This window comes from Globicephala melas, chromosome 13 (assembly GCF_963455315.2).
Source record: "Globicephala melas chromosome 13, mGloMel1.2, whole genome shotgun sequence".
Lineage (NCBI taxonomy): Eukaryota > Metazoa > Chordata > Mammalia > Artiodactyla > Delphinidae > Globicephala > Globicephala melas.
Window position 1 is genome coordinate 79,708,647 of NC_083326.1, and position 25,765 is coordinate 79,734,411.

The 25,765-nt window shown below is 45.6% G+C and overlaps 1 protein-coding gene across 4 annotated transcripts in view; it reads left to right on the top strand.

Annotated features, from left to right (window-relative positions):
* The window catches only part of CCDC60 (coiled-coil domain containing 60), a 267,296-nt gene that overhangs the window by 83,044 nt on the left and 158,487 nt on the right, over positions 1 to 25,765 (top strand). For 2 of the 4 annotated variants that reach the window (XR_009566464.1, XM_030860383.2), the window contains exon 1: positions 16,168 to 16,679. The exons of the other annotated variants lie outside the window; for them this stretch is intronic. Coding sequence is in view for 1 of the 2 variants with exons in the window: in XM_030860383.2 (XP_030716243.1) it covers positions 16,590 to 16,679 (90 nt within the window). In the remaining variant the exon portion in view is untranslated. Of the gene's footprint in view, positions 1 to 16,167; positions 16,680 to 25,765 lie in introns of those variants that run through there. 4 annotated transcript variants of the gene reach the window in all.

Below are 25,765 nucleotides of genomic sequence, written 5' to 3' on the forward strand. Positions count from 1 at the left end.
CCATTTCATAGGAGCAGAAACTGCACAGGTGTGGGCAAGACTTGCATTTGAATCCACGTTCAACTAATTCCAATGCCTCTTCTCTTTCCATGGGAGTTAAATGAACCGGCTTTCTCCCTGGCAACGTGTCCCTTCTTTCTGTGGATTTAGATGTTCTAAGCCTTTAAACTAGTGCAGGTTCTGGGGAGTTTGTGTGAGTTCTTGTTTGAGCAGCTGTTTGTAGGGGATGAGGTGCTGCGTGTCAACATGTAAAGATGTGCACGGAGGATGGATGGCGCTAAGACCTCACTTGCCCTCGCGTGGAGGGGAGGCACGGCAGAGGACTGGCCTGGCCATGGATGCCCTGCAAACTCAGGGTGTGCCGACGATGGGCAGCTGGGCCCGGATGTGTGAAGCGTGGTGGGGAATCGTTTGTGTCCGCTTGGCTGGGCCGTGGGGTGCCCAGGTACTTAGGGTGTGGCTGTGAGAGTGTTTCCAGGTGAGAGTAACATTTGAATCAGTGAGTCAAGAAGATCAGCCTCCCCAGTGTGGGTGGGCCTCATCCTATCTGCTGGAGGCCTCAGGAGTAGAAAAGGCTGAGTAGAAAGAAGGACTCTCTTTATCCCTCTCTCTGTCTCTCCCTGACTCTCCTGGAGCTGGGACATCAGTTTTCTGCCTTCAGACTTGGACTCAGACTGGAACTTAGAGCATTGGCTCTTCCGGACCTGAGGCCTTCAGGCTGGCTCTTCTGGGTACGTTCTCCTCAGCCTCCATGTCACGTGAGCCAATCCTTTATAAGAAATCTCTGCACGTATAGATAGATGTATGTACACATACGGCCATCCCTCAGTATCCGCAGGGGATTGGTTCCAGGACCCGCTGTGGATACCGAAATATGCAGATGCTTAAGCCCCGTAGTCAGCGCTCTGTATCCATGGTTCCACGTCTGCAGATTCAATCAACCACTGATTATGTAGTACTGTATGTATTTATTGGAAACAATCTGCATATAAGCGGACCCGTGCAGCTCAAATCCATGTTGTTCAAGGGTCAACTGTGTATATCCTATAGATTCTGTTTCTCTGGGGGACTCTGACTAATACAGAGGACCACAGGGCATACATCATCTCCCTGATGATTCAGGCCAGATTGTTCCTAAAGGTAGTGGAAATTCTCACTGCCCATCGCCCTGGAATGAGGTCAGACAATGAGGATGCGGAGAGGTGGGTCTTGGGCCGGGCGGTAGGTGTGAACCCCAAGGCAGGCAATGCCCTGAGCACCGGGTGCACTGACACAGTGTGGGGGGTGGAGTCCGCAAGCGTCCAGCGAGTCGGGGCTCTGGTCTCTGAGCACGTTCCCTCCAGTCGCAGTTAGAAGCCGACACTTCACTTCCGCTCCCCTCCCACCGCCCTGGAACACTGTCAAGTCAGCATAAAAGTTGCAGCCTGTTCTTCGCTGCCACCGTGGGCAGCAAGGTCTGTCCCGTTCTTGAGGGGAGGTGCGCAGGGCAGAGCGGCAGCTGGAGGCTGAAGGAGGGCAGCTAAAGCAGGAGCAGTGTCTCGTGGGAAACGTGAAGCAGTGGTCCAGAGAACCGCGGCTGGCCGCAGGGACAAGCAAGATGAATTTGTGAAACATGCATGCGCTCCCCGGTGGGGGAAGCCTGGCTTTACAAATGAAAAGAAAAAGAGGAAGAGAAACACACACACACACACACACACACACACACACACACACACACAGAAAGAAAGAAAGGAAGAAAGGGAAAGTGGGAGGGGGAGAATCTTCTAGAAAGTGAGTGGGATGGAAGCTTGAGCCTCATAATGAAGATCTTAAAAGGAAATGCAGCACCACAGACTGGTAAACTCTGGGGTCTACTCGTGAATGAATGAATTTTTTTTAATGTGTGCCCAGGTGCTGGACTGAGCCCTTCCCATGGCTCATTTAATTCACTCCTCAAAATAGCACCAAGGTCAGTATGATTATCTTACTTTATAGATGATGATATTGAGGCCCAGAGAGGTTTACTAAATTACTCAAGGTCACACAGCTAGGAGCTAGTACAGTCAAGAACTGAATCTAATTCTGTCAGACTCCAAATCAGGGACTCTTAACTGCTACACTCAAGATTCTTAACATGTGATCTGCAGAACAACATACCCGAAAGATCTCTGTTTAAAAGGGGGAGGGAGAGGGAAGGAGGGCAGGAAATTTGACCAAATAAAATTGGAAAATGTAACTTATTATCACCCACTTGGAAAGTCACACAGTGCAGCAGCAAGCTGAGAGGCTGCGAGGGGCTGTTCTGGTTAGCTACTGCTGTGTAACAAACCAGTATGTAATAGTTAATTTATGTGTCAACTTGGCTAGACCATGGTACCCAGATATTCGGTCAAACACTAGTCTAGGTGATGCTGTGAAGGTATTTTTTTAGATGAGATTAATGTTTATATCAGTAGACTTTCAGTGAAGCAGATTACCCTCTATAATGTGGGTGGGCCTCATCTAATCCGTTGAAGGCCTCAAGAGAAAAAAAGACTGATGTCCCCTGAGAAAGAGGGAGTTCTGCCTACAGCTGCCTTTGGACTTGAGAGATGGAGATAGAGGTGGAAGTGGTTTTGTTTCTCTGGGGGATGCTGATAACACAGCCTAAACTTAGTGGCTTAAAGCAAGAAACATTTTTTATGTTCACTGATTCTATGGCTCAGATTCCAGACAGGGCACAGCCAGAACTACCTGTCCTTCTTCCACGAGGGCTGGGACTTTACCTCAGAAGCCTCTACCAGCTGGGACTAGAACAGCTGGGGCTGGAGTGTGCAGTTCCCAGATAGCTTTTTCACTTACCTGTCTGGTGTCTCAACAGGATAACTTTTGGAGTGGGCTCAGCTGGGAATGCTGGCCAGAGAGTATCCACGTGCTTCTCAGAGGGCTGGCCTCAGGGTATTCAAACTTCTTAGGTACAGCCCAGTGTTCCAGCAAACGAGGTGGAAGTGGCATGGCCTTTTATGATCCACCCTCGGAAGTCACATAGCATTTCCACCATACTCTGTCTCAGACTCCAGGGGAGAGAACAGAGGCCCCACGTCTCAACGGGAGGAGTGTGAGAGATTTTTCCGCGAGGCTGTGACATCACCATAGAGGCCCTAAAGTAATCTGTTTAAATTTGCTAAATTCAGCTTTTCTCAAGATTCCACTTAGCCGTTGTTATGGGTTGAACTGTGTCCCCCGCCCCACTACAAAATTCAGATGTTGAAATCTTAACCCCCAGTATCTCAGAATGTGACCTCATTTGAAAACAGGGTCTAGCAGATGTAATTAAAGATGAGGTCATACTGGGTGGGCCCTAATCCAATGTAATTGTATCCTTATAAAAAGGTGAATTTGGGGCACAGACACAGACATGCACATGGAGAGAATGCCGTGAGGGGATAAAGACAGAGGTCGGGGTTATACATTTACAAGCCAGGGAACATTAAGGATTGCCCTAAAAACACCAGATGCTAGGATAGAGAGGCCTGGAACAGATTCTCACAGGCTTCAGAAGGAATTAACTCTGCTGACACCTTGATCTTGGACTTCTAGCCTCCAGAACTGTAAAGCAAGAAATTGCTGCTGTTGAAAGCCCCCAGTTCATGGTACTTTGTTACAGCAATAAAGTAATACAGATACAAACTCCATTCATTCATTCACTCTCTCATGCAACCAAATTCAAAGCCCTTCACAGCATGGCCCCTGCTGATAGCCACTCCCTTCCCTCCCCTTCCCTTTCATTCCCTGAAATGAAAAATTTTGTGAAGATTGAGTAAAATAATATATGCAAAATGCCTGGTAATAGGAAGTACGTTATAAATATCTATCCCCTTTCTTTAGCCATTTATCTTCTCTTGGTCGTTCCTGCTTATTCCACTGACCCTACCCAGTTGGTTTGCTTTTCTTGTTGGGCCCTGCATCTTTTTTTAAAAATTATTATTATTATTTTTAAATTTGGCTGCACCGGCTCTTAGATGCGGTATGTGGGATCTTTAGTTGTGGCATGTGGGATCTAATTCCCTGACCAGGGATTGAACCCGGGCCCCCTGCATTGGGAGCATGGAGTCTTAGCCACTGGACCACCAGGGAAGTCCCAGGCCCTGCATCTTAAGCCTCCTTTTCAGACACCTGGGTTCCCAGTCTCCTAAAGAGGTTGGAGCCTGACTCCTCCATTCCCATACAAGCTCTTCCTTCCAAGTCCATGCAGAGCGCCCAGGCAGCCCCAAGGTCAAGCAAGGGGCTCATAAGGGTAAGAGCTGCCAGGGGAACAAGGCTTTTGGACATTTCTAGTTTTGATGTAAGCAGCATATAAGAGGGAATTCTGCTTGAGTCATGTGGAGACAACATTGCTGAGCCATGGCAGGAGACTGTGCTCAGTGTAGGCTCGAATAAAAATTAGCTGTGTGACTTTGGGCAGGTCTCAGAACCTCTCTGGGCCTCAGTTTTCCCATTTATGCAATCCACATCTCCTCAGGGATCCTCTTTCCTTTAAAAGCTAGACAAGATTGGTATGGATACCTTTTGTACAAATTGTAGAAAAATGTCATGCCCTCCCCAAGATTTCTGTGAAATACCAGGAATACTTTCCTTTTGTTCTTAGTTTTATTTAGGGCTCATCTTGATGTGCTGCTCAGGGAGTCCATTTCTACACTGGGGCAAACAGATGCGGAATTCAGCTCCTTACTCTCCACTAAGCAAACTGCTCCCGTGAGGCACTGTGTCAATGAGCATGTGTTCAATATATTACGTTTGCTTCCCACCATTGATTCTCCCACTGTGAACCCAATTTTCTGGAAACCACTCCTTACCCAACTCAAACCAAGAAGTTGTGAATGTGACACCATCTCTAGATCCAAGGGTGAGCATGTGATCCAACCCTGGCCACTCAGAGCATTCCATCCCTCTGGCCACAATGATTGGTTCAAAGATGGTCAAATGGTCCCAGTCCATACAATAAGAATTAGCCCTGGGTCTTTTTAGAGAAAACTATTGGGAGTCAATACCTGGGAGTGAACCAAGAGAAAAAGAAAAGATATAAAAAGATACCAAACGTCAGTGACATGACTTAAGGCCCTGAATCCAGCCATGCCTGGTGTATTCAATTTCATAAGCGAATAAACACTCCTAGCTTATTTTTTCTTAATCCAATTTGAGTTGTATTTCTATCACTTGGTGGAAAGAGACCCGAGTAATATTAAGCCTTACTGAACACTTGAGAGAGTAGATGAGGTTACAGCACAGCAGTGCAAATAACAGAAATTCGGTGTTTGATATTCTTGTTTCTAAAAGTCCTCTGTTTTTTTAACTCAGCTTCTACACTCTCTGACATGTGGCTCGATGTTCTCCATCCCAAATTTGTTTATTTCTTGCAGAAAGTGGTTCAGCTGCTCCTTTTACAGCAGCTTCCCCTCTACAAGCAGTTACAAAGGTATTTCCGTAAACAAAGAAAATTTCCTGAGGGAAATTCTTGTACCAGCTATGGGGAAAGTAAAAATTTCACTCCTCTGCTTATAAAAAGAAGAGGCTGGACAAGATCTCCTCTATGATCCCACACAACTTGTAAACTCTGGAGTTCAAAATACAGAAAAGCCATTGAAATTGTGACGTAGGAGAATGCTTTTCAAAATGCAAGTCACAACCCACTAGTAGGTCTTGAAATCAATTTGCTGGGTCATAACGAGCATTTTTTAAAAATGAAAGAGAATAAAATGGAAAATAACAGAGTACGTCATACATAATAGTGGTGAGTAGTGGTTCATGAAACTTTTATCTCAATTATATATGTACTGTACATACACTGTACTGGATCACAGTTTAAAATGTATTTCTCATTGTGGTACCGAAAGTATGTAAGCTAATAGTGTAACTCAGTACTCACTGACAGGGAAAGATGTCAGTAAGTTTTTTAAAAATTAGTATATTTAATGTGATCTGATTTTTGACAAAAAAGAAGGGACAAGATATAGATGTATCTGGGGAAAATATGGAATTGTATATACTAAAAGACTAAATAATAATCCCCGGCTAGGGGAACTATGGTAGTTTTTCTCCACATGTATACTCTTTTTTATCTTATGAACAAAATTAATTCTCAGTTTTTTCCTTTTTTATCCATGGAGGGACCTAGAGAATATTATACTTAGCTAAGTAAGTCAGATAGACAAAGACAAATACTACATAATGTCACTTATGTGTGGATCTAAAAAATAATACAAATGAATCTATATATAAAATGTGTATACTTTTTAGCATCTAATTATAAACATACCTATGTTACTCCTACAGTCAAAAATTTCTTAAAGCCTATTTTTATTTTGAAAAGTAAGTACACTTCTAAAACCCTTCTCAAAAGAATATCTGGAAGAAATATACCAAATAATATTAGCACTTTTATTTTTGTTAATTCTTCGTGTTTTGTAGTTTTCCCACAACCAACAAGTGTTATTGTAAAGGTAAGAGGAAAAAGGTTTGTTTTAATTCCGTGATTGTTCAGTGGGAGAAGAAAGTTTGCAAACAAAATTCAGAAAATCAGAAAACATAGTTAGGGGCAGGGCAGAGAGGGGATGGCTTGGGGTTGGCAGATACGCAAATCCTTTGAATGGATTTTCCACTTCAGTGAGTTCCTTTTTTTCTTTTAGCTACTGTCTGATAAAGGTATATGTTAGAATACAGCTATTATATATTCCAAGTGTCATATTCCTCAACACCTGTGTGAAAGAGCATAGTTTATTGAGAAAGAAGTGTCACTGAAGCTAAGAGAAAGAAAGACAGTTTCTACCGAAGTGCCAGAAGTCGGGAGACTGCAAGACAAGGAACAGTTGTGCACTTCTGAGGCTGTCCTTGAGCAGAATGCAGACAGCAGCAGAGGACAAAGCCAGAGAGAGAAGGCAGAGAAAGTCTCTTCAAGGAAGATGTTATCAGGAAATTGAAAACTGGGCCACCCCACCCAGACTGTCTAAACAGTGACGGCTGGAAGAAGGTAAGAGCAGGAAAATTGCCTCCCAAATGGTTAGATGAATTGTGAGTTCAAAATTATAAGTTATCAAAAGAAATTACAGGGAAAACATAGGGAGAGGTGTAAGCGAGGAAGGAGGGAAAGAGATAGAGGAAACAATAGTAGTAAACTAAATTCTTAGCTGTCACTTTTCAGAAAAGCAGGGGGGAAATGCAGCACGGGCGAAGAGATGCATTTGGGGTCAGATACACAAAAATATGGGCATTTCAACTTCATCTTGGTAATGATCAATCTAGCAGCCTCGTGTAGCATGCCAGGCCCCCGGAGGAAGAAACTGTTGTCCCAAGCTTTGCCTGGAATAGGAAGCCATTTGTCCTTCCCTCTTCTTTTCAGGGGATTACACTTTTCTCTGTTTCTGTGTGCCCGCTGGGGAAGGGAACTGACATTTACTTTTACTTGTGCATGGGGTAGGAAAAATTCAAACAGTGAAAAACTCTGTCCAGTGTAAAGTAAGTTATGCGTCTTCTGCTTACCCCTCCAGATCCACTTCTATGGTACCAACAGGCTCTCATGCCCTCTGGCTTCTAGGTGGGTTGAGCCCATGGGCGGCACTGGCAGGAGATCAGAGGAAAGTAGCAGCGTGTGTTTAGGGCACCCTTCCTGCAAGGTTGCCTCAGACTGCTTGTGTGCCTCAACTGCAGGTCATTACTGCTCTCAAGGAAGCCCTCCCAATGTGATCTCTCTCCTTCAAGGAGCTGGTAACCATTCCTTCCCCTTGTCCCTTAGAAATGGCCACAGTTTCATTGATCCTAGCTCTTGGTTCCTGCACTTGCTCCTATGTTCCATGACACCTACACCTGTGTAAATGGTCCCTTTGTAAATAAACTGTCTCCATATCGCCTTGAGTCTGCCATGTGTGTCCTGCTGGGCTGTGACTCACGCACCCTCCCACACCGAATCCCTCCCACATGCTATTGTTCCCCCACTTCAAGGTGACCCCTGGTACAATTTCTTGTGTATCATTCCAATCTCTCTCTCTTTCTAATAAAAAGGTAACATACGATATACTCGTTTTCCTCCCCTTAAAAAAAAAAAAAAACTTAATACAACTTGAAGATTGTGAATAATGTTTTCTATTTGCACAACTTCTGCCCAATCCATGTTCCACTCTTTTCCACAGTACTCTGTCCTTCTGGAAGCTGACCTATATGAATTGCACAAGTGGGCCCCTTGTCCTGTAGCATCCAGCTGGGTCTTGCCAGTTGGAGTCCGTCTGTAGATTGGAGGCACCTACAGCAGATAAGAAGGCAGGGGGAAGGCATCCTCTCTGCGCCCTGTGTGCCAGCTTGCTATGGTTGGTTGCTTCCCCCTTCAGAAGGCTACAGCTTTGTTGCTGGATAGCCGTCTTCTGCAGATTCTTCTCATTCTGCTCACTGCTCCCTCCCTTTGTCCCTTCAGGTCTAGAGTTGGTAACAGCTCCCCACTGTTGCCAGCTCTGAATGACTGCACAATCCCCTGTCGGTTTCTGCTAACTTTGCCTACACCTTTGGCAGTAGCCCCTTAATTAAACTCTCCTCTGTTATCCCCCTTTGACTGCGTCACCTCTGTCTTCCTGGGACCCTAACTAACATCTGGATCATCTCATAGAAATACATATAGCATGACCTCTTTTTTTTTTTTACCAACTGATCAATATTCCATTGTAAGAATGTAACATATTTTATTTAACCAATTCCCTATTAATAGATATTTGAGTTGAAACTAACATTTATGTACAACCTACTATGTGCCTGGAATATTTTTACATAAAATATCTCATTTGGTCCTCATATCCACCCTATAAGTATTACCGTTACTTATGTGTAGAGGAAACTGGGGTTTGTAGAGGTGATGACAGGACTCCAGGTGACATAGATAGTAAATGTAGACATAGGATTTGAAACTAGCTCTGACTCCAAAGCCCATAGCATGTTGGATGCTGGTGTGACTCTTAAGATCTGCCCTCAATAACAAGTGTTGAAGGGACTTCCATGGTGGTCAAGTGGTTAAGGCTCCATGCTTCCAATGTAGGGGGTGCAGGTTCAGTCTCTGGCCGGGGAACTAAGATCCCACATGCTGCATGGCACGGCAAAAAAAACAAAACAAAAAACACAAGTGTTGAAAATTTGTTTTATTGTTGAAATTTTAATGTATTTTAAAATAAACTTATTTATTGAAGTATAGCGTACATACAGAAAAATACAGAATTCATAATGTACAGCATTGAAGTGAACATAATCAGAGAATCACCACCCTGATCAACAGGTAGAATATTATCAACAGCATAGAGCCTCCCTGGGTCTCACTCCCAGTCACCATTCCCCGCTCCTCTCCAAAGATAATCTCTATGCTCTTCTGTCTGATATGTTAAATCTATCTGTTGAGTACTTAACTTCAGCTATTGCACTATACAGTCCTATACTTTTTGGCTAAGATGGAGTTACAGGAGTCGAATGCACCCTTCTGCCTGAAGACACTAAAAAAGTCAGACAATAAATATAAACCAAGGGTTTTAAGACGTTAGACATCAGGCAATAAAGGATAGTAATCTCTGAGAGACCGGAAACGGAAAACAAGGTGAGTCCTGTAGTTGCCTGGGTTTGCTGACTGGTGAGGGTTTCCAAAGTGCAGCACAGGGAAACAGAATGGCAGTCACTACACGGAGGAGATAAAGCTGGGAGTCCAGGGAGGCTGAGGCTGTATTCAGGGGAAAATGGGATTATTGCCCAGGCACGGGTGATAAGCTCATTCCTGTGACCCTAACAAAAATCCTGTGATCAGAGCAGGGCAGGACCGTTCCCCACTGGAAGTGTGCATTCTCGACGGGCAAAAGTGGCACGTGTCTACTACGTGAGGTCTTGGTTATGTGTCCTGGCACTAGGCCCTCATAATGAGGTGTGGATGGTCAGCTAATGTTGATCTCAGGTCTCTGCAATCAACAAAACATCATCCTGTTCGAATGAAACTACCCGATTGTACATCCAGGACAGGAACAGACTGGTCCCTGTCCAAGAATAAGGAATTGGTTGGACAAACTCTTGGACGGCCACACGCTGGAGCTCTATTTTAGCAAGCACTCATTTAAAGAAACATGTTTTAAAAAACACATCTGTAGACATGGGAGGATGTTTATATTTTATTATGTTTGCAAAGGCAGCTTACAAACAGGATGTATGGCAGGGGTTCCTACCCCTACCTATGTGTTAGAATCACCTGGGAACTTTATTTGTATTTAACTGAAAATTCAGTGATGCCTAGTATTTAATTGTAAGTTACTGAGTCCGCAGAGCTGTGCAGTCTTCTTCTACCATTTGCAACCTTTAGTAAAATGCTACTATACTGCAGGTTTAGGAAAGTAGCATTTTGAGGGTATAAATAAACTGGGGCCAACAGGGAAATGAAGCTGAAGCAAAATGGGTGGTGTATTTGTTTCCTGGAGCTGCTGTAACAAATTACCATGCAATGGGTGAATTAAAACAATAAAACAGGGCTTCCCTGGTGGCGCAGTGGTTGAGAGTCCGCCTGTCGATGCAGGGGACACAGGTTCGTGCCCCAGTCTGGGAGGATCCCACATGCCGCGGAGCGGCTGGGCCCATGAGCCATGGCCGCTGGGCCTGCGCATCCGGAGCCTGTGCTCTGCAACGGGAGAGGCCGCAACAGTGAGAGGCCCGCGTACCGCAAAAAAACCAAACCAAGACAAAACAAAAAAACAATAAAGCAACAGAAATTTATTCTCTCACAGTTCTGGAACTAGAAGTATAAAATCAAGCCATTGGCAAAGACGTGCTCCCTCTGAAGGCTCGAGGGGAAGATCTTTCCTTGCCTCTCTGGATATTGCTGGCAGTGCACAGCCTTCCTTGGCTTGTAGACACGTCACCCCATTCTCTGCCTCTGTTGTCACCTGGCCTTCTGTCACTGAGTCCAAGCTTGTTCTGCTCAGCACACAACAGGCCAGTAAGTTGGGAGATGAGGTGTCGGGGCGAGGAATAGTGACTTAATTTGGAAAGCCGGGGGTCTGAGAAGATGGCGGACTAATGTCCTAGAGAACCGTCTTTCCAGGCTCTGGATGCTAGTCTCTTTTATAGAACAAAGAGGGGGGAGGTGAGAAGGTAAAGTGAAAAGGACATAAATGGTTGCATCTATCTCCTGCTTTGTGCCAGATGCAGGAGGGGATGTGTTAATTTCTTCTTCCCTGCAGCCATTCACAGGTGGGCTGGGTCAGGTTGTTTCCTGTGAGCTGAACAAAGATATTTTAGTTTTACAATGAGGCATGTGGGCAGGGTTCTCCGAGATGGGCCATTATGTTACTTTAGTGATTAACTTGTAGCAAGAGAAATAGAATACAAAGGTTGAAGTAAAAGAAACAGATCTAATATGGAGTCAGATTTGTTGTTCCCTATTACATTCTCCTTGTGTGTCTTCTGTCTCTATGTCCAAACTTTACTCTTCTTGTAAGAAAGGATTAGGGCCCACCCTAATCCAGTATGACCTCTTTGTAACTTGATTATTTCTGCAAAGACTCTTATTCCAAACAAGGTCACACTCACAGGCACCCAGGGTTTAGGACTTGAATATATCTCATGGGTGTGGAGGACGCCCAGTTCTACCCATACAGGTAGGAAGCAGGGTGGAGTGCATGCTGAACAGGAAATTGTGAGCTACTTGGAAATCTTGGGACTACCTGGCAGGGGAGTGTTTTCCTACCTGGGATGGGGGTGGGTGGATGTTGGAGATGTCCTTTCTTTTTTTTTTTTTTGGTGTTTTTTTTCTTCTTATTATTATTGAAGTGTAGTCGATGTACAATGTTAAGTTAATTTCAGGTGTATAGCAAAGTGATTCATATATTTGTGTACATGTATATATACACATATATATACATATTCTTTTTCAGATTCTTTTCCCATGTAGGTTATTATAAAATATTGAGTATATTTCCCTATGCTATACAGTAGGTCTTTGTTGTTTATCTATTTTATATATAGTAGTGTGTATATGCTACTCCCAAATTCTAATTTATCCCTCTCCCCACGCCCATGGAGATGTCTTATGTGGATATTAAAGGAAAGGTTTCCCCCAGAAGGCTAGAGAAATTAAAACCTTCCAGGTGGCTTGGAAATCCCTTGTTTTGGCGGGCCTTGCAGAGATAACCCTAGGTTGTCCTGCTGTGTGAACGAACACACACACACACACACACACACACACACCTTGAAGCATGAAGCCATTGCGGCAGAGTGCTGAAATAGGCTGCTGAATTTGGAATCATAAAACCTGGATTCTCAGGCAACCTACACCACTAACAAAGTGCTAGATCCCAAGAGCTTCAATTTCTATCTTGGTAAAATGGGATTCATAATCCGCTTATTCCGATCTGTCCTGCAGCCCAGCAGGTGGTGTGCTGAAGAGTGTAGGAATGGAAAGCTTTATCTATGGAGGTAGCTTCCGCCACATCCTAGATCTCCAGTGGGGGAAATTCACGAAGAATATTCCTACAGACCATACCACATCCCCTGTTGCTGGGTCTGGTGGACCAAATTAAAGAGAAAGGGGAGGAAAGAGAGGTTAACGTTGCATTTTCTTCTCTTTGTTTACAAAGATTCAAATTCACCACCCTCCCCCTGGGGTGTAATTTGGAGAATAGGGTAGGGATGGGGTGGGGCCATAGAGCCCCCAAGGGGCCAGGTAGCAGGCAGTCATCCTTCTTTAACCTAATGAGGTATAGGAAGCGGGGACGTAGTGCAAATAGACATTATCCAGCGATATCTCATCCTGGCAGCAATTCACCAATAGATTGCCAGCTACCAGGTGTCACAGGAGCCCCAAGTTTTACTTTTTCCCTGGGCCCCATAATTTGTAAATCCAGTGCTGACATTTCAGTAAAAATATCCAGAAGGAGTCCTCTGGGTGCTAAATGCAACACAGACAAGTATATTAAAAATATTCAGAAAATGATGACTTTTCGAATAGGTTTTTAATGCCAGACGTTTGTAGTAGTGACTGAAATTCAGGTGTTCAGCAGATTTGGAGATTTTACTTCGGCTACCCCAGCTGGCATCCGACACATTCCAAAATTTTTCTTCTACTTGATACATCCATTTTTAATCCCTTCACATGCCTTTCTTTTTGGTGAATTGGGAGGAGAGAACACCCGTCGCTTCATGTCTTTCAGTTCCTATTTTGCATAAATCAACCAGGAATTAAGATTTAAACAATCACTTCATATCTGAGTTGTCAAATATTTCACTGTTGGGGGATATATTTGCATATCTGAAAACACATTGGCCTCTGCGTGTTTAAAGGATACAGAGAATATCCAGAAACTTCTAGAGATGTATCCATGAGAGCAGAGGTAAGGAGGTGATTATGGGGCAAGGGGACCCAAGAAGGTAGCAAGTCCAGGTCACGAGATGAGGAAGAGGGAAGATTTCCAGACGTGACTTAGTCTGACCTCCTGGTTATCCCAGCCAACATTGACCTAGCTTGGGTTCCCCAGAAGCAGATCTCGGAACAAGAATTTGGGTATATTTGGGAGGCCATCCAGGCAGCACCAGAAGGGGAGTGGGAAAGTGCAACAGGAAAAGGGAAGAAGCTAATGCTGGGTGCTTGGTGAGCAGGCAACTGCTACAGGCAATGGGGCTGCCCCAAGGCAGTCCTGAAGGGGACCTCTGGGGGACTATAGAACATGCTCCAGAGACGTCCTACCTTAGGGGCCAGGAGGCAAGGTATTAACAAACTCCCATTAGATGTTATTTTTATGTCTACTCATGTGGTTGTTAACTTCTTGCATAAAAAGTTTGCTCAGCTCAAAGAAAACAGGCCTGTAGCCCTGTGATTCCCAAACTGTGCACCGAGGCACCCCAGGGTGCCACAGAAAATTCACAGGAGAAGATAGGAAGATTTTACAGTTTTGAGGGAAACACGGCAACATCTATCCAACACTGTGTGAGCTTTTAGTTTGAGGCAGCTCAGTGTTATAGGTTGATTTGTGTCTCCCCACAAATTCATGTGTTGAAGTCTTAACCCCCAGGACCTTAGAATGTGACCTTATTGGGTTGAATAACTCTAGTGCTGGGGAGCTCATTCTCTCTCTATGGAACATACCCATTCACGAACCTAAAAGGGAACTACTAATAGCATGCCTTGAGCCCTTGCTGGATACTAGGTTCTATACATTCATCATTTCACTTAGTCCTCCCAACTGTACAAAGTGGGCATCACCATTACTATTTATATGTAGTACATGATGAAACTGAGGCTTGCAGAGGTGAAATGACTTGACCAAGATCTCATTACCAGTAAATGACACAGCCAGGATTTGAACACAGGTCTTTTCTATTCTAGAGCCCTTTCTATTTCCAGTTCTTGCATGGCTCTGACAGGTGGGTGTTAATAACAAAAGAAAAAAGAGCTAACATTAATTGTGCACTTCCTTTTTGCTAGGCGTTGTTCTTCACGTGAATTGCCCGTTTGGTTTCATCATAGACCTATGAGATGATCATCGAGGCTGCTCCGTGGCCAAGCCAGTCAGACTCCAGAACTCACGCCTTTTAAACCAGTGTTCTGCCGTGTAGTTCCTCATATTGAGCCGAAACCTTCTTCCTATTCTTTGGGCTCAGACAAAACTAATGAGCTTTTCTTTGCCAAGCCTGTCCCTCAAAGCCCTATGAAGACAGCCCTTTGTTCTGCTTGGGGCTGAACATTTCTCATTCTATCTTGTTTTTCTCATCCCCTCTCATCCCCAGCCCCATCTTCTGAACACAATTCAGTTTATCTGCATCCTTCTGAAAGTGCTTGCTGATGGCTTAATGCTGCCCACAAAGGAAGCAGGAAGACCCAAACTTCCTGTAAAAAGAAAGGTCAGACTCAGTCTTCGCACAATGGCAGGAAAATAACGACTTCTAAGCATCAGCATCTGGAGCTGTGTGGCTGGGCCTTTTGTATTCTCTGGAGGGTCATCTTGCAGCAAGGCCTTCTAAAGAGAAGGTGAGGTCATTGTGTGGTGACATCATAATCCTCAGCAGCTCAAGGGTTAGAAATAAGAGTCAGATTGAACCAGTGTGAAATAATGCCAAGGATAAAGTGTGTAAATCAGAACACGTGCAATCAATCTGCAAGCTGGACCCGACCCCGTAGGGCTACTGGAAGGATTAAATGAGTTAATGTAAAGTGCTCAGTAGAGCACCTGGCACAGAGCATGTGCTCAATAAATATTAGTATTAATATCTGGTGTGAAATGAACACTGCACTGCAAAAATGACTAATTCTTCCTGGGAATGTGGTGTCAGGACATAATAATAACAGTTGCCACTTAACTAGGACTCCTCACGTGCTCAGCCTTTACATAATGATCTGTTTTAATCCTTGACACCTGTGGTAAAGTTATTTTTCCCCATTTGAAAGAAATGGAAGCCAGGCTTCAGCCACATTAGGCATCTTATCCAGGGTCATGAGGCTTATTGATTAAGAGGTTGGATTTTAGAATCAAACAGGTCTGGCTTTGAATTCCAGTTCACACACTTTCTGTGTGACCTTAAAGATGTCAATCTCTTTGTGCCTCAGTTTCCTAGTCTGTAAAAGAGGGTAAGGAAGTACCTTCCTTAATGACATGCTGTGAGGACTGAGTTAATGTATGTAAAACACTTAGCACAGTACCTAGCACATTCCAAGCACTTAATTGTCATGCACACATAGACGTATGTATGTATACATTTGTGTGTGTATGTATATGTGTGTGTGTGTGTGTGTATGAGGGATTTGAAGGATGAATAGGTGTGTGTGTCAGGTGGATAAAGAAGAGAAATTTCAGGTTAAAGTGATTGCAGGGCTGAAGGCCCACATTGATCTACGCACCCCAAGGCACAAGAAATCACTGGCGGGCTATGGCAGGACAGGGTAGTTTGGAAGGAAGGAGTCGCTTGTAGTTAGACGGAGACAAAGGGTCAAGGTCCTCAGGCCTGAGAGGAGAAACCAGAGTTTGGAGAAAGTGGCTCCCCCGGCCAGCCGCCCGCTCCCAGCCACGGACCCAACGGCTTGGGAGAGTTCGCGACCCCGCCCCCACCAAACCCAGCCAATGAGGAAGCCCTCCACGGGGCGTGGCATTGCCAGGCGACCGAGTGGGCCCCCGGCTTTGCAGTTAGCCGCGGCTTTCGCTCCCACTCCGCGGGCGCTCAGCCTCAGGATGGGTGTCTGCGGGCCTCTCCGTAGGCCCCCCTCAGACTTTGTCAGTGGAGTTTTATTTTTTTAGTTCATATTTTATTTTTGTTTCTAGAAGACAAAGATATCCCCTTCCCAAGCGGGGAAAAACTCATGAAAGTTTGTGACTGTCTAAAAAGTAAGCCCAGGCTTGCCTGATTTCACCCTGCCGGGACTTCCTTATTCTGTTGGTGGGGAGCCCAGAAGACTTGCTTTCCCGTTCCTCCCCAGCCAGAAACCTGTCTGGAGTCTGTGTCTTTAGCACCTGCGAGTCGGGGAGAAATTGCTGGAGCCCCTGACACCAGTGACTGCTGAGGTAGAAGATTCTGGAAGAAAACACACAGACACACACACACACATCTTCCCTGGGGGACACAGGGAAGCCTGAAGGATTTCCAAGATGACCAAGGTACCAGCCACCAAGAAGATACAGAGTTCCCCTGCCTCGGGGGCCCTCTGGCCCTTTTATGCCTCAGATCATCTAACGCAGGTGAGTCTCCCCTCTCTCGTGAAAGCAGTCGTGTTTTCAAGACGAAAAATAGGAATTAGCCTCCAGACCAACAAGGGACAGGGGGGAAAGAAGAATCACAGTGTAATTAAATTGTTGGGAAACATCCCCGTTGCTATCAGTGGTTGGTTACTCGTGAAGACTGAAAACGCCAGCCAGAACGGGGAGCTGGGCCATCCTATTAGCCAGTAATTCCAAAGTGATGGAATAAATCGGCAGTGACACTGTAGAACATCAGGAAGAAATTAAGATGAATTGTAGGTTTGCCATCGAAGAAATTATTTTCGGAGATCCGCTGGGCTTAGGGTATGTGCACATCCTTTCTCTTTGTAGAGACTACGGTGTCAGACTTTGGGGTTTGAAGCCTGACTTTGCGTCTCAGCAGCTATTGAGATTAGATAAATTGTTTAGCATCTCTGAGCCTTTATTTGCTCGTGTCTGCAAAATGAGAACAGGAACACCAACTAGGCAGAAACAGTGTGAGGAGTAAGATACGGAAATTGTTCATGGAGATGCTGACACTTGATAATGTGTATATGGGACAAGAAATACTGTTGTTGGTTTGAAAGACAGAGAAAAATCAGTATGTGTTTAGTGTCGGAGTCAAGTTGTTTCTGTTTTTAAATGATCACAACTGGGCAGGCCTGTTATGTCTTTGTTAAGTGTGTCTTTGTTATTGTATCTGCAAACGCCCATATTACCACTAATTGGCCACGGTAGCTGAACAGTGGGAGAGGGTCAAAGGCAATTACTGGCCCACAGCGGTCCACGTACAGTGGCATATCTTGTGGCTCAAGGCCCTGCCCTAGGAAGGAGGGCCTGGGGGGAAGTCAGGGCACAGAAGAGAAACTCACCCGTGCTTACGTGGTGGTCCAAAGCGTTCCTGAGCTTCTGTTGATATTGCCTAAGAATTGACACAGCTGTTTGCTCAGCCCTCTTAATGAGCTCACTCTTCAAGTTGCAGTCTTCACGTGTCTCCTTTTGTCTCAGAAAGCTACCCGGAAGTGGGTTTTATCCAGAGCAGCCCCCTCTGGGAAAAAACTTCCCAGCATAGCAGTGGGGGAAGGGAAGGAAGGAAGGAACGAGGAATGAGGTGGAAATTTCAGGAGCAGCGATGAGTGTGAGCATGTGGGCGGTGGACCCAAGTAGCCTGGCTTGAACCTTGGATCTGCCTCTTGGCAGCCCTGTGACCTTGGGCAAGTTACGGAACTTGTCTGCTTCAGTGTTGCCGTCTGTGAAATGGGAGTATCATAATACCTGCTCATGGGATTGCTGTGAGCCTTCAATGATACGTCCAAAACTCCTGAGAATAGCGTCTTACACATAGTTAGCACTTCCTAGATTTTCGTTATGTGGTTTCATTCATTTAGCAAACACGTACTGAATTTCTGTTGTGTGCTCAATACCTGCTCTTGTGAAAAGCGTCACAATCGTAGTGTGTCTGTTTGGGATGGGAAGTAAAAGAGATAAGAAACAGATTATTGTAATGCAGGATGATTAATGATGTGCTGGGGCTGTATCATTGGGTGCGGTGGGAATGCAGAGGACAGGTAGCTCAGACTCGTGTGTGGGGCGAGTGTGGGGGGAGATTGGAGAGGGAAGAGGTCATGTAGCCAAGTAAATGCAATAGAGTTTTCCATCTTGGGTTAGAGAGATTGAGGAAGGTGGAGGAAGATGCAGAGGTTGAAATGATCATCTCTTTCTTGAGGGGAGGGTAGGCAGGACTCCAGGAGGTCAAGAGATGGGAAGCAGGCCTCCAGGGGCTGTTGGATAAACAAGACCTCAGGCACAAAACTCATGGAAATCCTGCTGCCCCCGCCTCACCGGCTAGAAAATAATGAAGACCCTAGGGTGTCCCTGGCCCACATTTGAAGTATCACGCCTTCAGAAATTGCAACTTTTTAGAGCTACCGTAAAGCGTTGATTAATCTAAAGCAGACTGACTAGAAAGTGGCCAGTCCCAAGAAACTACGTAGAGATTGGCATCAACTTCTGGTGTAAATCACACGTTTTATTGGTTTAACACACTAATACCAGTGGCGATAGTGATGATGAGGGTTGGCATGCATTGAATATTCACCACGTGCCGGGTTCTGAGCTCAAGTCTTAACATGTGATATTTCACAACCATCCAGAACACTTGGCGGTATGAACTGTCACCTCCTCGTGCGATAGATGGCAATGCCAAGGCCCACTGAGGACAGGTCCTTGACCCAAGGACACCCAGTCAGCAAGGCACAGAGCAATGGTTTGAGATCAGAGTTCTCTGGCTCGCGAGTTCAAGCCCTCCCTGCCTCACCGTGCTAAGCAGACGGTGATAGTGGTTAGCACACACCACGGGGGATGCAAAGGGAAGGTGTAAGGCGTGCTCACTGGCTTCAGATAGTTTTCAGGTTTGTTGGTTGGGGGCAGGGCAGGGGTGGGGAACAGAGGAATGCCACATAAAAAGAGAGCAACAAAGACCAGGCAGCCAGGTAAATGTCCAGTGAGGAGTGATCCGAGGAAGGATCTGGCTTCTAGGGGAGGAAGGTGAGGCCAGCTGGGCTACGTGGTAATGCCACTTCCTGTGAGTCCACCGTGCGCTGGTGTAATAGGTGACCCTTGTGGGGAAACCCCCAAAGGGTCCTGCAGCCCACTGAAGCTGGCCATTTTCCTTCTCATGGGGATGGAAGTTGCTTTATCATAACTAATGTTATGATGGGACCCTTCCCTGCACGGCATCTTCATGTGGATTTTTCGATGGAAGGAGTATAAATAATGTATGCAAATCCCCTGCTTGAATGTCTTTTGTTGAGGAAACCTTCTAGCCTGCCCTAAATCGGGCGCCCTAATCTGTTTAGGGAGTTCCTTTTCCCTTTGTTGCCCAAGGAAGCAAAAGAGAAATCTAATGGGATTAGCCATAGGGGAGGGAGGGAGCAGGGCATGTGTAGATTATCATGGACCCACATTTTCTTCTTTAGAAGAGACTAAAAAAGAGAGGGGCACTTAGAACACCCCCTCCATGTTCTAGAATGGAAATGCGGGAACGGCGTTTGGCAAAAACTCTAAGGGTGTGGAATCCTTTACATAAGCTCTGTCTCTTGGTGGCAGAGAGGAAAGAAGCATCCTTAGTTTGGGCAGATCCTGAAACAGCCAGGAGCTAGACTGGGTGCTTTGGTGATATCCTAGCTTAGTGATTAAAAGAGGAGGTTCTCAAAAATTATTTTTTTTAAAAAAAGGGACTTCCCTGGTGGTACAGTGGTTAAGAATCCGCCTGCCGATGCAGGTGACTCGGGTTCGATCCCTGGTCTGGGAAGATCCCACATGCCTCGGAGCAGCTAAGCCCGTGAGCCACAACTGCTGAGCCCACGTGCCACAACTGCTGAAGCCCGTGCATCTAGAGCCTGTGCTCCGCAACAAGAGAAGCCACCACAGTGAGAAGCCGGCACACCACAACAAAGAGTAGCCTCCGCTCGCCGCAACTAGAGAAAGACCGCACGCAGCAACGAAGACCCAATGCAGACAAAAATAAATTAATTAATTAAAAAAAAAAAAAGATTCTTCAGCAAACAACATGGGTTCAGACCCCCAACTCTGACACTCAGCTATGTGGGGGACCTTGAGCAAATCAGTGCCTCTCTGTGCCTCAGTTTCCTCCTCTGTGAAACAGTCACATTGTGTTTTATCTAAGACATCTTCCGTTTCAAGAGGCATCACAATATTGTGTGAGCGCCACTAAGAAAGAAAACTCTACTGATTAAACTAGGACCTACTTTCAATTATAAGAAGCGCCCCAGTTTCAGAGATGTTGAAACGGGGAAAGAAAATGTTCATCTTAGAATGGATGAAATCCAGCTAAAAATGCTTCTGTCTCATAGGGTTCTGTGGGGATTAGGTGAGTTAATATGAGTAAAGCTCTTAGAACAGGGCCTGGCCCAGAGTAAATACAATGAAATGTTAGCCATTATGACATGGTGTGGTTTGATCTTTTAATTGACTCTGTGAAAGAGGTGTAGTTATTACCCCCTTTTGCATCTGAGTAGACTGAGGCTTGAAGCGTGCCTTGAAGGGTCTAGTTCTCTGCTGAGAGTTAAGTTGGCAGGTTCAGGGAGAAGGGGGAAAGCTATGCAGAGTCCCGTGTACGGAGAAGACCTTGGCCTGAGCATCACTGACCCCCGTCCCCTACCATCCACCCTATCGCCCCACTGCCACCACCCCTATGGTGAGAATGGAGTTACTCAGAGTTCAGCCCCCTATCCAGCTGGTCTGCCCGGAATCAGAAAAGGAAAGGTTTCCCCCAACAAGAGAAACCTCGACTCCCAGCACAATACACGTCACCGCCAACATGAAACGATTTTCTTCCTTGTCCAGATAGGAGAGCTTGGGGCCTGAAGATGTAAGTGGTGAGTCATTGGTCCTTGTTCGAAGTGGGCTCCGTGCTGGGTAATTTCTCTGGCCTCTAATCACGGAGACTGCACCCCACCCTGCACTGAATCAGTGATTACCTTGGAATATAAAATAAAATAAAAGATCTGACAACCACTTGAGATTCAGTTCTGAAGAATCCCAGCCAGCTGCACCTTCATTTTTATTATAACTCGTGACTCAGGCCAGGAAAATAGTAACGAGCCCTTTTCTCTGTCCAAGAGCTTCTTCTGGCTCCATTGTTACTGCATTGAGACAATTGCAGAATTTAAGCTGTTGCTTTGTTTTGTTTTGTCTTCTTTATGCCCTGGCGCTCTGGACTGGCGATGCTTGCCTCGGCAAATCCTGCTGTGTCTAATTGCAGGCCCATGTGACAGTCGGCTCCCTCCGTGATAAGTCAGGGTGCGGGGAAGGCGTGTGTTCATTACCTCCTGACAGAGGAAGAATGATAGGCGCTTTCTTTATGCCGGACAAAATGAAGCGAGCTCTTTCACTCATCTGCGAAGAGGCAGCTGCTACGCATGGGGAGGCGAGGGCGGGGAGAGGAGTGGTAGAAGAAACACATCAGAGAGCCTAGTTGATGTGATGCAAACCTAGTGACCAGGTAGGAGCTCTGCCTTTGAAATCAGACAAGGTGGGCTCGACTCCCCTCTTTGACACTAATATGAGGTTCTGTGAAATGGGCTGAATAATAATAGGATCTGCTACATACATCTTTTGGAAGGATTAAATAAAATAACGCATCTGAAATACTGAGCACAATACTTGGTACACAGTGAACTCCCCAATAAGTGATGACAGTTGTTATTATTATGACTCAGGCTCCTCTCTCTTCTCTGACTGGACACATGTGCCTCCATTACCATTTTGAAGACATAGCCCAGATATGAAGTCTGGAGAAAGCTGAGTATTAACTGTAAAGGCACAGAGGGGGTGTCCCTCATTAGTGAGGCCAAGTCCCAGTTTAAGGGTAGAGGAGAAGAAGCAAGTCTAGGGATATTTTTAAGAACTAGTGTGAGAGTATATTTTTATGAAGGATAAAGTGCCTTGCAGGAGAGAGTTCATTCTGATGGCAGAAATGCTTGACCCAGTTAAAAAATCCTAGTTGTAGGAAAGCGAGTGCCCCGAGCATGATTTAAGTCCCTTGGATTTAACTTTCAGCCCAGTCCCGTTGCTCATGTTTGAATCCCATTGAGAACCAGAAAGAAGTAAGAAAAAAGGAAAACCCTGTGTACAAATAGGATCATTCTTGGCTGCAAGTAAGAGAAAAACCGAAAAGCAGTGACATAAACAAATGTGAATTTATTTTTCTCACATAAGCAGTCTGGAGCTGTATGCCTGCCGTCGTTGGTTCAGGAAGACCTCGCTAATGTTGGGGCTGGCAGGTTCTTTTCCTTCATGGTCACAGAATGGCTGCCCCATCTCCAGCCATTACATTCATATTCCAGTAGAAAGAGGAAAAAATGGAGGGTAAGAGCTATTTTTGCCCCTTTTATGAGGCAAATAAAGTTTGCCTAATTTCCAGGAAACTTCCCAGCATATTTCCTCTTATGTCTCATTTGCCAGAGCAGTGTCACCTGCCTTTTCTTAACTGCAAGAATGGCTGGGAGAATGTGTATCTAACCTGAGTGTGGAAACCGGGGCAAGAGACAGGTGAAGGTATTGGAGATGGGTGTCTGGCTGACTAATCAAAAATAACTGGCACAAATGACTTCACAAAAAATCAGACATTGGGGGTCCCAAGCAATACAGTAACCTAAGAAAGAGAGACATCCCCTAGCCTGCACCACAACTGCTTAGGAATGTCAAGGGCACTTGTCCATAGTGATGCTTTATTTATTTATTTATTTTATAGAAATTTATTTTTTATTTTTGGCTGTGTTGGGTCTTCGTTGCTGCGAGCAGGCTTTCTCTAGTTGTGATGAGCAGGGGCTACTGTTCGTTGCGGTGCGCAGGCTTCTCCTTGCAGTGCCTTCTCTTTGTTGCGGAGCACGGGCCCTAGGCACATGGGCTGCAGAGCGCAGGCTCAGTAGTCGTGGTGCACGGGCTTAGTTGCTCTGCAGCATGTGGGATCTTCCTGGACCAGGGCTTGAACCCATGTCCCCGCATTGGCCACCAGGGAAGCCCCACAGTAGTACTTTAAAAAACAGCACAGAATCCACCAAAGAGCTGTGGGGGTCAGGGCAAGGGTAGAGGCTGCCAAAAGAAACATTCACTCATTCACCTGATATTTACTGATATTCACCTGATATTTACGTACTCCAGGGATGTGCTAAGCATGATACTAGGTGTCGAGGAAGTGAAAAGACAATAACATGGGACAACCTTCCGGAAATTCTGAAAAATACAGGGAATAACATGGAGAGCCAAGACAGTGGAATATGCACCATCTTTATTCCTACCCTCCTGTGTTTTCACCGTTTGGGGAGCAGGGGGCTTGAAGAATCTCTGGTTAGACAAGCCTTTGCACAACTGTAGAAAAAGACCTATTCTTGGCCCCCTTTCAGCATTCCTGCAGCCTCTAAACGACTCAGCCATCAGCTGTTAAATTCAAAAGCTGCAGGGCTTCCCTGGTGGTGCAGTGGTTGAGAGTCCGCCTGCCGATGCAGGGGACTTGGGTTCGTGCCCCGGTCCGGGAGGATCCCACGTGCCGCGGAGCGGCTGGGCCCGTGAGCCATAGCCGCTGAGCCTGCGCATCCGGAGTCTGTGCTCCGCAACGGGAGGGGCCAAGGCGGTGAGAGGCCCGCGTACCGCAAAAAAAAAAAAAAAAAAAAAAAAAAAAATTCAAAAGCTGCAGAATCCATGTGGGGTTCGGTGGCTAGTAGCACTTACATAAAATCTGACAGAAGCCAATTAAACCTTGCTTGGACTGAACAAATCAACGTATTTTTCTCAGAGATCTTTCTGACAGTTAAATTCAAAATCATAATCACCAGTAATGGGATACCTTCTATCACGAGATGGTGGCATTTTCCCTTCTGAATTCCTGTTTTCAAACTCTGCCGAGAAAATTTCTTGCGGGCTCAACTTTGATCTAATGTACTTCTGTCTAAGTTGGAATTTATGCAGTAGGCAGTTTTATTTAATAACTCAAAAATTAGCTATGTCTGGGGCTTCCCTGGTGGCACAGTAGTTGAGAGTCCGCCTGCTGATGCAGGGGACACGGGTTCGTGCCCCGGTCCGGGAAGATCCCACACGCCGCGGAGCGGCTGGGCCCGTGAGCCATGGCCGCTGAGTCTGCGCGTCCGGAGCCTGTGCTCCGCAACGGGAGAGGCCACAACGGTGAGAGGCCCGCGTACCGAAAACAAAAAATTAGCTCTGTCTGGTGATCTTCTTGCAAGGCTGGAATTGCCTTGGGATCTCTGGATTTCACAAAGTGGGAAGATTATACAGCTGGGATGGCTTCTGGAATGGGTTCAGTATTGTCAGGGGCTTCAAGGGGTCCATGGTTGGCTGTAGCTCAGTAGCAGAAAAAACAGAAAGTGACGTCCCATTGTAGCCTAGTACAGGGTCAAGGTCACCTTCTGGGGTGTCTATTAAATATATGTGACAGATGTTTTAGAGGCATTAATATGAATCAGACTTGGGGGCTTCTCTCCAGAAACCCACAATTCTGTTGGAGAGAAAATTCATAAATAACCATGAGTCAAGGTGGCAAATAAGTACCAAAAAGAAAGGTGAAAAATATTTAAGAGCTTGGAGATAGAAACAAGTTCTATCATAGGAAGAAAGGTACAGTGAAGCCATCTGATCTGCATCTGCAACGTTGGCTGGATGTGAACTTGGGGTGATATGAGACACTGAACCATGGCTGGAACTTATTTTCTCATGCATCAGGATGAGGGGGGTGTATTGCCATTCTCCCCCAGGGAACAAGTTCTTTCTTGGTACCCTGTCTGACTAAATGCTCTCCCACAGAGCTCCGGTAGATAAATCTTTACACACTCTCCTTCTCCATACACAAAGTTATCCAAGTTTCTACCCTGGAGGGTTGTCACATTAGGGAGGACTTAGCTCCATGAATTCCCATTAAACCTTTCAATAACCAGAAAGCTCTAATGTTTTACTTCTTTTAAGAATTTGAATTTCAGCAGAGTAGGGTTTCTCAACCTTGACACCATTGACATTTGGGACCCATAGGCTGTCCTGGGCATTGCAGGATATCGACAGCATCCCTGGTCTCTAGCCATTAGATGCCAGTTGTGACAACCAAAAATGCATCAAGATATTACCAAATGTCCCCTGGCGGCCAAAGTTGTCCCAGGTTGAGAACCATGGCAGTACAGGGCTACTGAAGTCCTGAATACCTTTCCCCAGCTGAATGCTTATCTGATGGTGAAACATTCCCCATTTAAATAAATGATGCCATCATGTACCCAATTGTTCAGGCAGAAACCCGAGCTTCATCTCTGATCTCTCCCCCTCCATCGCCTCTTGTGTTCAAACAGCTGCCTCAGGGCAGGTGCTCTATGGACACTGCCTCCTTCCCCAAAGATGCTCCCTCATCCAGGATGCCCTCGTCTTTAGCCTGGGCTGTTCCACCAGCCTCCTAACTGCCCTCCTTACCTTAACTCTGACCTTCTTCCAACCCATTCTCTTTCACTGCAAGTGTCATTTCCCTGGTTAAAACAATTAATGGCCCTCCATTGCCCTCAAAATGAAGA